The 14,286-nt window shown below is 41.6% G+C and overlaps 1 protein-coding gene across 4 annotated transcripts in view; it reads right to left on the bottom strand.

Moving 5' to 3' along the window:
• The window catches only part of Dclk1 (doublecortin like kinase 1), a 302,152-nt gene that overhangs the window by 277,090 nt on the left and 10,776 nt on the right, over positions 1-14,286 (bottom strand). For all 4 annotated transcript variants that reach the window (XR_006073105.2, XM_015996304.3, XM_015996303.3 and 1 more), the window contains exon 3: positions 10,115-10,461. Coding sequence is in view for 3 of the 4 variants with exons in the window: in XM_015996304.3 (XP_015851790.1) it covers positions 10,115-10,461 (347 nt within the window). In the remaining variant the exon portion in view is untranslated. The remainder of the gene's footprint in view (positions 1-10,114; positions 10,462-14,286) is intronic.

The following is a 14,286-nucleotide window of genomic DNA, read 5'->3' as shown; positions in this document are numbered from 1 at the left end:
CCACATTGGCAGATGGATTTTGTTTATTAAATTGTCTTAAGAGTGTTTCACAAGTAGAAACTCAAGACAGGAAGCAATGACCATGGTGGGAAGCTCACAGTCTGGTCACACTGCCAGGGAGCATTACATTTGCTTAGCGTTCCACACCATGAGAGCCCGAGGTGATCAAGGTGGCCCCACCATGGCCATGGGTTCTGTGTACTTTGCTGGACATTGGAAGCAATGTGCTAATTCAAACAGTGAGTCCTGGGACAAACTGGTCAATTATCCAACATGGTGGTTTGAATGAAAATGTCCCCATAGGCTCATGGGAAATGGCGCTATTAGTAGGTGTAGCCCTGTTGGAGTAGGTGTAGCCTTGTTGGAGGAAGTGTGTCACTGGGGTTGGGTTTTGAAGTTTAGATGCTCAAGCCGGGCTAGGTGTTTTCTCTATGTTGCCTGCAGATCCAGATGTGGAAGTCTTGGCTCCTTCTCCAGCACCACATCTGCCCACATGCCACCATGCCTCCCACCATGATAACAGACTAAACTTCTGAACTGTAAGTCAGCCTCAATTAAATGTTTTCTTTTATAAGAGTTGCCATGGTCATGGTGTTTCTTCACAGCAATAGAACACCAACTGAGACATCCAGTTACTGAGATATCAAATCATTAACTGATCAAAGCTTTAACCAAGTCAGGACTTGGAGATTCAGAGGCCAGCAGGGCACCTTCCTAGCCACATGCCATAAAATCTTAAGGAAGAAACAGGCATGCATTTTACCAACACAATGAGGAGTTATAGCCTATATACAATAGCAGCAAATGAGTCCCAAGAGATGGAGCTGTGAGTTCTCACAGGAAACAAGGAAATGATCTGTAGATGAGATGAACTTTAAGCTGAATCTTGAGAAATGAGATTTGCAGAGCCAAACAGTAGTGGTACATTCAGAGAAATGTGTCGCATCATTGGGATGATAAAATTCAGTATAAATGTAAGCAGTGACTGGCTCAAAGAAGATGTTCAAAAAACGATGGTAACAATATTAGTATAACCTTATAATAGAATGGGTGACCAGCATGTTGATATCCTTAAGGAATACCCTGTACAATTAAAGAAGCAAGCCAATAAAATAACATGCAGGCTGTATTTACAATTGACTGACAATGAATGGACTGACAAAACACCATCACTGATAGTCCATCTTGGTAGTTTAGTTATGAAGGAAACAATGCAAAATGGCTAATTCTATGCCCATGGTCTAACCAGTGTTAATTACTAGTGACCAGTGACCTTAGGAAATCTGGAAACAAGTGCAGGAAATAAGATTAGTATATGGAGAGCACTTATTACAGCTCAAGCAATTGCATCAGTGACAACCCCCAAAATACAAGGTAAATGTTATGATGGCAACTTTAATGGTGAAACAAATCCAGAGAGTTTGATTTGCCAAGGGTCACACCACTGGTGAGGGTTAGAGCCAGGATTTGCTCTTACAGAGGTTTTATTCCAAATGTCATATTCTAGGCATTATCATGGGAATTGTTTCTATGTAAAAAGACATATTTACAAAGGAAGAGAAGATTGGTCATCATTAAGGAGTGATGCTGAATAGTGAGCTCCTATTGTATAGTTCAGACATGACTTTTCTCAAACCAAAAATAACCAAACAACTAAACCCTTGGTATTTCAATGTAACAATTGATGGCAATCAGTAACTGCTATGATTCATATCTGTCATATTAATACGAACCTAGTCATACTCATAAGTCAAACAAGCCCTTTCCTCCCCAAGTTGCTTTCAGTCAGTTTTTTATCTCAGCAACAGAGAAACAAACTAGAAAGGAACCAATCATGATGCTAAATTTGTCACATGGATTATTTCCTTTAACACTTATGACAATTAACAAAGGAGGCGTTATGATTCTTATAACATAAACATAGGAGATAAAACAGTATCGTCAGAGAGTTAATTGCTCCCACTGGGAGAATGTTTTTTATTGTCTCTAGTGTAGAAGACAGATTTTTTACACAAATCTATCAGTCTGTGAAACCAGTGTATCTCTTCTGTGTCATGTAACTGTTTCTCCCTATGCTTAAGTAAAATACATAAACATCAAAATTCCTCATCCTAAGCAAATTCAATATACAGAATTTTAATTTTAATCAGTAAATCGGTTGGGGTGATTTGAATAAAATGGCCCTTATATGCTCATATATTTGAATGTTTGTTTCCCAGCTGGTGGAACTATTTAGGAAGGATTAGGAGGTGTGGCCTTATTGGAAGAGGCTTATCACTGGAGGTGAGCTTTGAGATATCAAAAGCTCATACCAGGCACAGTTCTCTCTTTCCCTCTCTCCCTCCCTCCTTCCCTTCCTGCCTCCCTCCCTCCCTCCCTCCCTCCCTCCTTCCCTTCCTGCCTGCCTCCCTCCCTCCCTCCTTCCCTCCCTCCTCTTCTTCTTCCTCCTCCTCCTCCTCCTCCTCCTCCTCTTCTTCTTCTTCTTCTTCTTCTCCCGCCCCTCTCTCCTTCTCTCTCCTGCCTACAGATCAGGATGTAAGCTCTCAGCTATTGCTCCAGAGCCAGCCTGATGCCATGTTTCTTGTTGCTTCCCACCATGTGATCATAGACTGTAAACACACCTCCAATTAAATTGTTTCATTTAAAACTTGCCTTGGACATGGTGCCTCCACAGTACTAGAACAGGGACTAAGACGCCAGCATATTAGTCATCTTTTCAGTATTATAACCAGCACTTGAAATGGCCAACTTAGAAGGAGAAAAGATTTATTTTGATTCATGGGTTTAGAAATTCCAATCCATGGTCTACTGGTCACATTGCTTTTGGACCTGTGGAAAGGCAACATATCAACAAGAGCATGTGGTGTGGTAAACTACCCACTTCGTGGACAGGGAGTAAAAGGGGAGAACAGGGGAAGGAATGGGAGGGTGGTTCAGGAGTTAAGTTTTCTGCACTGATCTTGCAGAAAACACAAGTTTGGTTTCCAGCATCCCCATCAGGAGATTTACATCCGCCCATAACTCCAGCTCCAGGGATCTGACACATCTAGTCACCAAGATTATATGTGATGCACACATATACATATAATTAAAAGTGAAGGAAATATTTTTTAAAGAAAAGGTAGCAGGGTAAGAAGGAGTAGCTTGGCCCCCACAACTCCTTCTGAGGGCATTTCCCTGTGATCTAAAGGCATTGAATCAGTTCCTGTCTCTTAAAGGCTCCAAGTTGAGGAACAAGCCTCTAACATACAGATCTTTGAGGGACATCCAAGATTTGAACCAGCTAAGGAAACGAAATGAATTTCTCAGACTTAAGAAGAAACTACAAGCCACATTTTCCCTGGCTGAAATCTAAGCCCACACATAGCTGACTTTAAATCTGTTTCCACCATCTCCATAGGGTCCTCAGTTCCCAACCAGTGGTGCGGCCAGGTTATGTGGCCAGTCGCTGTGAAGAACACATCACCACTAGGAGGCGATCATCCAGCAGTCTTAGAGCTCCCTCTGCTCCCTACAGAGGAGCCTTTGGAGAATGGGTTTTCAGCCCTGCTTTAGAAGGAACCTTCAGAACTTACTTTTGTTAAAACCACTTCTAGAACATGCACCACTGCAGGCATCCATAGTTGATTACAGCAGGTGGAAGAGGGTGTAGCCCTTCCCAAATCTGAGGAATTAACATCTACATCAGAACACTTGTAGAGCCTAAGTCTTGATTAACCACCAAACATACATCACCTAAAATAGCACATCCTATTCTGAACACTTCAATTCTCTAAGTAAAATGCCATAATTATTTTAAGCTCCCCTTTCTTTGAAATCGGCTAAGATATTTCCATCAACTCCCGGGTCCGATGAGTTGGGAGGATGGCTGAACATGTGCTCCGAGCTTTTGTCAAAATTTCAATTCTGACACTTGAGGATACAAACTTAATTACTCTGACTATTTTTTATACTAACTGCAAACAAAACTAAAAAAGTGCTGTTCATTTCCTTGATATAGATAATAAATCAAAATAGTAAAAAAAAAAATGTAGATCAGAAAGAAGGTTTAAACATGCCAATGGGAATAAGAGTTGTCGTGGAAAAGCTTTATTTTCCTCAGAGAGACAGAGAGAGGGAGAGGGGGAAGGGGAGGGAGAAGGAGAGCAAGAGTGAGAGCAAGAGAGAGAGAGAGAGAGAGAGGGAGGGAGGGAGGGAGAGAGAGAGAGTCACTATAGCAACAAATACAGGCAACCTCCTTTTCAGGTTCAATGAATCCTTATTTCTTACTTTTTATTTAGAAACTTTCAATTTTCACGTTTTTATCCTTACTGACTGCTATAACCAATTTCAGTATTTAGCAACCTTTATCTCCTCCTATACTTGTAAGAGGAAGGTGTAGTTTATTCTATGAACACAATTTTTAAGATCCTTTATGTTTTTTTAATTACTCATATTTATCTTTTGTGTATGAGTGTATGCCTACAGGTATGTCTATGTACTATGTGTATGCAGTGGTCACAAAGACGAGAGGATGGCATTGGATTCCCTGGAACTGGAGTTACAGATGGTTGTGAGCCACCATATGGGTGCTGGGAACCAAACCCAGGTCCTCTGCCAGAGCAGCCAGTGCCCTTAACCACTGAACTATCTGTCTTTCCAGATCCTAGTTACTTTTACTTCAGAATAAAATTAGATATCTAAAACCAAAGGGGGAAAAAAAGCAAAGGCCATCTTGTGATATGTGCCCGCTAATTCTTTGGACATAGCAAGAGACCAACAAAACAGCAAAACGGAACCGTTACAACAATGTTCTGCAATAGGATATGCATGCGGAGGTCCCTCCCTCTCCTTATCTCACTAACTGTGCAATGTCCCATTTGATATCTCCAGGCCATGATTGACCTCTCGGGTCACTGAATGCATGGAAAAGTGAACGAGCTGGCAAGAAGGGAGGACCGTGCTTTAGCCAAATGATTCTGATGATTTTTTACATAAGAAAAGCAGGAAATTGCTGGCTCACACTGTCACGCTAGTAGTGATGGATTTTACTAAGTTCATTGCTTACGTGAAATATCTACCAGATAAAAATGTAGCCTCTCTGAATTTTTCCTCTGCTATCTAAGTGTGCTCTAACACTGTACATGCTATATATTCAATGTCTAAGAATAGGCAGATCTACCTATGGTTTCCTCTTAAAGACTATCTGGTTTACTGCTGTTGTATTTCCGAGGGGGTGGGGGTCACTGGGAAAAGCCTCACCTATGATCTTCACTGTACAAATGACCTGCTTGGGCACTGGCTGTTCTTTATATTTCTAAAGAAGTGTCAATAACCATGACTTTAGAAGATTTACCAGCGGCAGGCAGCCAGACTGACATTTCCATAAAAGGATTCAAGAGCCATGTTATACTTGTATCAAATCTTGTATCTCTGTGGCTTAATCATTTCAAAACAGTAATATTTCAAACGACCTCCAAGAGTGACCACTTAGCAGGCTGTGAGTGAACAGCCCACACCGAGACAGTGTTGTGTGTCTCACAACAGAGAACATAAGATAGAGACAGTGACTCTCAAGTTCTCAGATTCTGGGAACCTCTGAAATGGGGAGAAGGGGGCTGCGACTCCAGCCTTCGGTTTACACACACATGTCCTGTTCACTTCCTGGCAGGCCTCAGTCAAGAGTCAGATAAATAAAGCACCGCTGAGAATAGGGTTCGGCAAATATTTCCGTGACTTCTGCAGCCACGACAGCTGACAGCTTGATAACACGATGAGCAGAGTCTCCCAGAAGCTGGTGGGGGTGCGGTGGGAAGAGGAAGGTTTTAGCTAAGCAGTTCTGGATGCTTCTCTTCATGAGCCACCATGGGCGCCTTAGCCAACTGCAGCTTCCTGTAGACACTTTAGACAGTGAAGCGTCTCCAATATGTTGGTTCGCTTCATTCCATCTAAAAATATCTCAGAGAAAAAAATGTGCCAGGGGCTGAATGAACTCTGAGGCTAGGGCTTAATGCAACCCTGGGAGGCAGCAATTTAGGAGGCCACACAGTGGCAAGAACTAGTGAGAACAGTGTGGACTGTGCCCTCCAGTGTCTAGTTCCTCTGGGTAGCAGTGAACAGCGGGCATAGTTTTCACTGTTACTGCTAAAACCACAACATGCGCTGTTTCCATCCACAACACATCTGCATGCTGCCCGAAGGGGACAGCGAAATCAACCCAGCTTGGACGCTGTCCTCACTCCTCACTGCGCAGCTACCAAAAGCATTCAGGCATTCATTTTATAAACAGTTCTATTTCTTCAGTGCAAAAGTATTATCTTTAAATATTTATTTATGTATTTTCCATACTGCTTACGGATTTGAGGCAGACCTGAGTTAAGCAAATAAAAAAATAAATAAAGGGCACAAGTCAATGAGCAGTTAGCCTAGTTGGTTAGATGGTGGTGCTAATAAAAAAAAAAAACTGGTACAAATCGTTATAAGGCTGGTTCCTGATGCAGCATAGAGATGCCCATGTCATCATGTACTGAGTGTGCTGGCTAGGTTTAGGTCAGCTTGACACAATCTAGAGTCGTTTTGATGAAAACACAGTTGAGAAAATTCCTCCACCAGATCGCCGTGTGGGCAAGCCTATTGTGCATTTTCTTGATTAATGGTTAATGTGATGTCACCCCTGGGCAAGTGGTCCTGGAGAATATAAGAAAGCAAGCCATGAGGACCAAGCCAGTACGGAGCACTCCCCCATGGCCTGTGCTTCAGTTCCTGTCTCCAGGTTCCTGCCTTGAGTTCCTGCCCTGACGTCTCTCAGCAACGGCTTTGCACAACTGTCAGACATGAGAACTGTAAGTAAACCCAACCCTTTCCTCCACACGCTGCTTTTGGTCATGGTCATCACAGCAATAGACACTGAACTGAGAGTTAAGTTCACTGCACTACACTGAGTGTCACTCCATGGGAAGGCTTGGAAGAACCCCGCTGTTTCGCAGAGGCCTACTAAAAACAACCTGTCTCTGCCAGAACTGTCCAAACATTCTACCTGAACAAACTATTTACTGGGCAGATTTCCCTTTAGAACTGAAATGATTCAAAACTCCTGGGGTCTGTGAAGAAGGGCTTTATTTTTGCTACTTGGAATTCAAACAGAAATTCTTCATGCTCTTTAACTCTCTCGTCTAATTCATCTGCACAGAAAACTGTGCTTCAAGAAAAGCAGTCAACTTCAGTAGTCAATTAGAATAGCTACAGTGTATATGAGATATCATCTTTTCAACTACGTATCTACCTATCTATCTGTCCTTCCATCCATCCATCCATCCATTCATTCCTACCCTGAAAACATTCAAATGAAATTCCTTGGGAAAAATGCTTCTATTATAGGTTAGACCTTGAACATCCTCCACAGGCCTAGCAGTATGTTTCTCATACATTCTTAGCAGTATGTTTCTCAAGCTGGTGCTAGAAGAGGATTGTGGTTTCTTCATGGCCTCTTTCTCACTTTCTTTTACTTCCTAGACGTTAGATGAATGGCTTTTCTCACTTTCCTGAGTTCCTGTCACAGAGTTCTGCCTTGCCACTGGCCCAAAGGATTGGGCAACCTGGTCATGGATTAATATCTGCAGACCTGTGAGCCAAAGTACTTTTCTCTTTATAAGTTAATTACCTCAGGATTCTCACTGGGTCATGGGACGCTCCCTGCCACTATTCCATTAAAATTTTTTCTCAATAAATTTGCAGGTGTTCTTAGCCTGATCTGCCCTGGTATAGAGATAACCAGCACAAGCCTTGAAGTGTCACCAGCTCAAATTCCAACTCCACCATTTGTTGTCTTTAGATATGTTTTAAGCATGTTTTTTTACATGTTTAACAAATAATGTCTTAGTAAGAACAATAATCCAACTGTTGTAGGAATTAAACATGATCATACATATCATATGCTTAGAAAAATGCTCAATAAGCCTATTATCACTATTATACTCCAGGATTTCCATCACATACCCTGTCATAGCTGGAACCATATGCCCTCTACAACACAGGAGTAATAATATCCATGTTTTATTGGTGATTATAGTGAAGCCCAGTCACATGTTTTCAAAAATCATCTGTTGATAAGCCAAGATTTGAATCCCAGTCTTTGGTTATTCAACATTGGATTATTTCCAATTACACTGAATTATTCACATTGATTATTTATGTTAGTCCACAGCAAACATAGCCATTGTGAAATGTTGATGTTAGGCAAATTCAGAAAAGAAGAAACAATTAAGAACATTATATCAAATCTAGAAGAAAGTAAATGATTAGTTGATACAAGTATTAACTGAAGCAGTGGCCCCTGACTTCTTGACTTCCTATACAGCAATTTTGAATACCCAAAATTCCAAATGAGAAAAAGCAGAAGAGGAGGAAACGGGGGAGGGAGGAGGAACACTTACAAATAATTCAAAATTCTTTTGATGGACTTCAGTTAACATACAAAGTAGGAGGTTTCATTATAGCATGCTCATCCACAGGCTTCCTGACTTCCTTCTCAGACATGCCCCCCTGCTGTCTGCCTGTGTTTCCTGTGTCATCCATTGCTGGTCCCCTTCTTCTACCCACATAGTGCCCCCATTCTGCCTTTATATGCATGGCAGGGTTGCCTTAAAATTTCCTTTTTTTTTTCTAAAAACAAGTGAACTCCCATCTTGGAAAAAAAAAAATCATCTCAGGAAAATACAGAGCTACGGAATGGCTGCACAACCTGAGATGGACTTCAATGCCTAAATGTGATGTTCGTTTCCTTGTGGCCACCATAATTCACAAGCCAATGGTGGACTTGCTGGCCAGTGATATATAGAGGACATTCAGACTTCTTAGGTCTCAAAGATGGAGAATATTACCCCCATGAAGCCTTATCCACATGCAAGTTTTCTGAGACAAGCAGAAGACAGTCAATAATCACAGACAACTGGTACTCTTCTTCATTCCTAATGAATTTTAATAAGTTAGGACACTTAAATGGATCCCCAGCGGAGTGATTCTTCATGACTGACACGCCTTATAGTGTTAGCATCTATTCTCATTCATAAACTTTGGATGCATTAGCCTTTAGGAACTTCCATGAGAATTCTAGTTAGTACAAGTCTCTTCATTATGAATCTAGTTTAGATCCTTCAAATTACCCTCAAATCACAAAAAGTCATTTAAAAACACATTAAAACTACATTTCAGGAATGGTTTCTGGGGAGGGAGGATGGTGTAAGGGTAAAGAGGCCTCCGGTAGGTTAACCATGCTCCAGTGGGTGGTCCCACACCCTTCAATGTATGAGCAGCACAAATCAGATTCAGTGAGTTACCAAAAAATAAAAACTAAAGGGCACAAAGTTGGGAGGAGGTGAGGAGGTCTGGGTAGATCTGGGAGGACTTAGGGGAAATAGTAGGGGATGAATACGATCAAAATACATTGTGTAAAATACCTACATATTAATAAAAATATATTGCAAAACATATATTTCAAGCAAAAGTAATAATGCTCAGAATGATCATCATAAACAAAAGGGCACTGTTCAACTCCCAATGCAAATAATCAGCACAGATTCTTCCTGCAGTTCCCATCCTGACAAGCCTTCTCAGAGTAGCCTAGGTGGAAACAGGCCATTCCTTAGCTGCAGATTTTAAAGTCTTGACAATTCCATTGACTATGACTAATGAACATTTCTGAGACATAGAATCATAAATTGTGATTTAGCTCAACAAATGTTTTCTATTTTTCCCTTGCAGACTCAGTTTCTCTCAGAATCTTAATCATTTTTAAGGCTCTAGCAGGCCTTAAAGGACATAGGAAAAATTTGAAATCAGAAGACAGAATAGCACTATTACGCTAAGCGAATAATTACTTAAATAATTAAAATGATGATTTCCTCTTCAAAGATAGCTCCTCCCCTTTGTGGTTTTTTTTTTCTTTCTTTATTATGGTGATCAATCCTGTCTGGTACCAAGACTAGTCTCAGATCAATGCGTGTTTGTGAACTAGGTGACCCAGTCCCTTCAACACTAATAAAGCATGTGCTTGAGGTCCCCACTTTATGCCAAGCATTATCCCCCAATTTCCTGGCACTTGCTCGTAAAATCAGAGTGGCCCAGGCTCCACCCTTACCTGCTTCCCATCCAGAGTGTACAGGCGCTTCACCACACCCGAATCCAGCTTGATAGCATCGGTAATGTCAGTGAGAACCTGCTCAAAGGAATGAGCCGTCTTCTTGTTCAGCAGGATCCTGACAGCCTTCCGTGGCTTCACCCCACTTCTGATGATGGTGACCAGCTTGGGTCGGATGAAATCCTTATTCTCCCGAACCTCTGAAGGTCCTCCCTTGGCAGTGGCCAGTGAAGATACTGCCCGGGAAGCTGAGGTGGTCTTGACGTTCACAGACCAGTTGGGGTTCACATTCTTGGTGTACTCCAACTTCTTAAAGGGCTCAATAGAGCCACAGACATAGCTTTCACCTGAGGAAGAGAGAGGGGATTTCAAATTTACACCTCAGGGAAGCCATTTCCTTTCCCTACATTCCTCTTTCATGTCTCCATTTCTAATCAGTGGCAAGAATCACCTACGACTTTCAAATCCATGGAAGAATGATAGAGAATTAATTTAAAACACTATTTTTCACTTTCAATATCTTTCTTTTGATATAGACTAGCTTCTTGGGAAGGAAAACAAAACAAAACAAAACAAACATTTCTCTCCCTCTGGTTGCTGATAGAAATATCAATATTTCCACTTCTGAAGGAAAAAGAACTGGAATTCAAAAATTGAGATTATCTGTTGATATTTAAGGACATTTAAATTTTCAGCAAACTTCAGAATTGTGAGCACTTACACCTGGCACCTGAGATGATTTGAAAACTAAAAACAAATGGGTACACAGCTTCTTAAAATAGGTAATATATAAGTTTAGTGAGTATAATACAAAAATTCTGTTTAGCCAGATAAAATTGTGAAAGCCAGCAAAGACAACCAGCCTTCTTTTCTGCTGCCTACGTCATGCTGACCAAACCACACACACAAGGAAGTCAGTTCAAACGTGCTGATAGGCGAAAGTGAAAAACTACAAACTGTCGCTTCACAAATGCACTCTAATATCACAAAATGTTTATTAATTAATGACTCAAGAATATGTTAATGGAACACTCGACCTGAAAATATACAGATTATTCACAAAAGAATTCAACACAGGTGCTAAGAGACCGAAAATTGTGAAATGATTGATTCTAAATACATATTTCACAGGATGAGGCAGAAACACTTCAAAATTAAAGATTTTATCACAACACCCCCACACCTCATTGGTAAGCTTTTGTAATCAGAACCCGGTGGATGCCAGTAAAGTAACCCATGCCTCATTCAGCACAACCCATTTGTTGTTACCTAAGTCCTATTTTTAAACTAATAATGCAAGCACTCAACGACACAGAATTAAGCAGCCATGTAAAAATATCCCAACCCCAACCAGAGTTTCAAAAATAAAAAGACAGTTGGATATGTGTCTTAGCTTGCTTCATATTGCTGAGGTTAAAAACTAACCAAAATGAACTTGGGGAGGAAAGGGTTTATTTCAGCTTATAGTTTATAGTACATCATGGAGGGAGGTCAGGGCAGGAACTCAAGACAGGGACCTGGAGGCAGGAACTAAAGCAGAGGCCATCGGGGAGTGCTTCTTACTGGCTTGTTCTCCATGGTTTGTTCAGCCAGCTTTCTTAGAGATCCCAAAACCACCTGCCCAGGGGTGGCACTGCCCACAGTGGGCTGAGTTCTCCTACATCAATCATTAATTAAGAAACTGTCCCTACAGACTTCATACAGGTAATTCAATGGTGGCGTTTTCTCAATTGAAGTTGCCTCTTCTCAGACGACCCTAGCTTGTGTCAAGTTGAAAAAAAGCTAACCAGTACAATATGTGTGCCAACATTTATTTTGCTAAGGGTTTTTAACACTTCTTTCAAACATGTATATTATACCCCATAAAAACCTATAAACCAGAAAATATTTCTCCACCCCCCTTCCTTGGAAGAGCTGACTCGTCCCAAGTATATTTCCCCAGGATCCAAGAAGATATCATACATACATATACATGTGCATGCCCATATGCATATACATATATGTTGCTGTGACAGGGGTGTTTTTCAAAGTTTGTAAAAGAATTATGAATTCATCCGTGGGAAGAGCTATGTGGAAATTCGGACTCAAAACTGTGCTATGTAAGCGTGTGAACTTGGACCAGTCCCTTAGATTTCAGGGTAGTGGTTTGCTCAGTGAAACTTCATTGAGCTTTTATGAAGGTCAAATTAGAAAGCCTGGGAATGCAACTTAGCACACACATAGCACAGAGGCCTGGGTTTGATCCTTAGTACTCACCCACCCCTAGTAGACAGTGGAGATGAGAGTATCACAAAGAGGCAGCTTTACTCTTGACCAGGCAATAGGCTTAAAAGGACAATTAAAACAGTAAGTTGGCCATACATCAAGTCATGTTCTGATGCATGCCGTCTCACCTACAAATCTCACCACAGCTTATGAGTCCAACACTAGTATGCCTCTCACTGTAGGACACACTGAGGTACAATACCCTAGGTAGCTTATTCAAGGTCACATGACTAGCAAAGATGAAAAAAAAAAATTCAAACAGTGATTGGTCTGACTCCAGAACCTATGCTCTTACTTGTGATTCAATGTGTGTGTGTGTGTGTGTGTGTGTGTGTGTGTGTGTGTGTGTGTGTGCCTCTGAAGAGAACACCTGTCTGAGCTGAGATAGGAGAGAAGCTGTCCTTGTTAGATCTTTGATTGTTCGTTTGTCAACTTGACACACATTAGCGTTGTCTGGGAAGAACCTTGGTTGAGAAAATGCCTCCATCAGATTGGCCTTTAAAAAAGTCTGTAAGGAGATTTTTCTGACTGAAGACTGATGCGGGAGGGCTCATCCCACTGTGGGTGATATGTCACCTCTGGGCAGGTGGTCCTGGGTTTTATCAGAAAGCAAAATGAGTAAGCCACAGGAGCGAGCTAGTAAGCAGCACTCCAACGTGGCCTCTGCTTCAGTTCCTGCCTCCAGGTTCCTTCCCGGTGTTTCTGCCCTGACTTCCCTGCATGATGGACTATGAGATGTAACCTGAGATAAACCCTTTCCTCCACAGTTTGCTTTCAGTCATGGTGCTTATCACAGTAAGAGAAAAGCTAATGGAGACAGAAGAAAACAAGGACTACAGTTAGGTTGTGGAAAAGTGACATGGTTTTGCTTCTTTTTCCATTGTTCAAAAATTTTCTACAATTTTTATTGTAGAAGTGTGCATTTCTCCTTCAGTCCTGAAAATGGGTGAGACTGTAACTCCACAGTATTAAAGTCTTAAAAGCTTTCATATAGCAAAAGAAAGGAGAGAATACGTTGAAGAAATGTCTCAGTCAGAAAGAACAAAGCTTGGTATCACCTTGGATTTGAAAGGTGGAGGGGGAGAAATCACGGGTGATACTAAATAAAGCTCATCTCATTCCATTCAGGCATCTATGTGAGAGTGCCATGGACAAGGGAGTTTACAACTGCCAAACATTTCTTTCTGGGAATTCTAGAAAGTGGCAGTCCCAGACTGAGACTCTGGTGGGTTCACAGGGCCCCTTCCTGGCAGATGGCACCATCCTGCTGTGGGAATGAACAAGGCAGCTCCCTTAGGCCTCTTTTATCAAGCGTGTACTCCTGTTTGTGAGTCCATCCTCATGACCTAGTCACAAGGTTTCTGTGTTTTAACACCATCACATAATGGTTATGTTTCAACATAGGACCTTTTGGAGTTTGCAAATATTAGTAACCTAGCAGGTAGTGACATCACCCAGAGAGGTCTGTAACAGGAGAAGAGAAGCAGATTCTGGACAGTGGCAAAGGGGATTTCACATGACACTGCTGAGCTGGAAGAGACTAAGGGGTCATTTCAGCTGAATACATCCAGGCAGCTAGAGTGCAGAAGCGAAGTCTGGTCTGGGGAGACGGGTCATTATTTAATAGTGGCCTTAAAATAATGGGAGCTGGTAAGATCACAGAAAATGATCCAGAGACAGGAAAGTGGAGGGAGGGCACCATGTCTAAAGTGTGGCAGGTAAAGAAGGAAATAAAAAATCACAAATAGGAGGCCACAGCAATAATCGCTACAGTTCCACTGGTCAATGCCTGGATGCATGAGCAGCAGCTGGAGGAGAGACAACGTGTCCACAGGGACTCGAGGGTTCTCCTACAATACTTACTCATTGCCCAGAGGGACACGGTGACGGTGACGTTAGAATAAAGA

This window comes from Peromyscus maniculatus, chromosome 6 (genome assembly GCF_049852395.1).
Source record: "Peromyscus maniculatus bairdii isolate BWxNUB_F1_BW_parent chromosome 6, HU_Pman_BW_mat_3.1, whole genome shotgun sequence".
NCBI lineage: Eukaryota > Metazoa > Chordata > Mammalia > Rodentia > Cricetidae > Peromyscus > Peromyscus maniculatus.
Note: the sequence above shows the minus strand (reverse complement) of the source record. Positions and strands in the feature narration are given on the sequence as shown.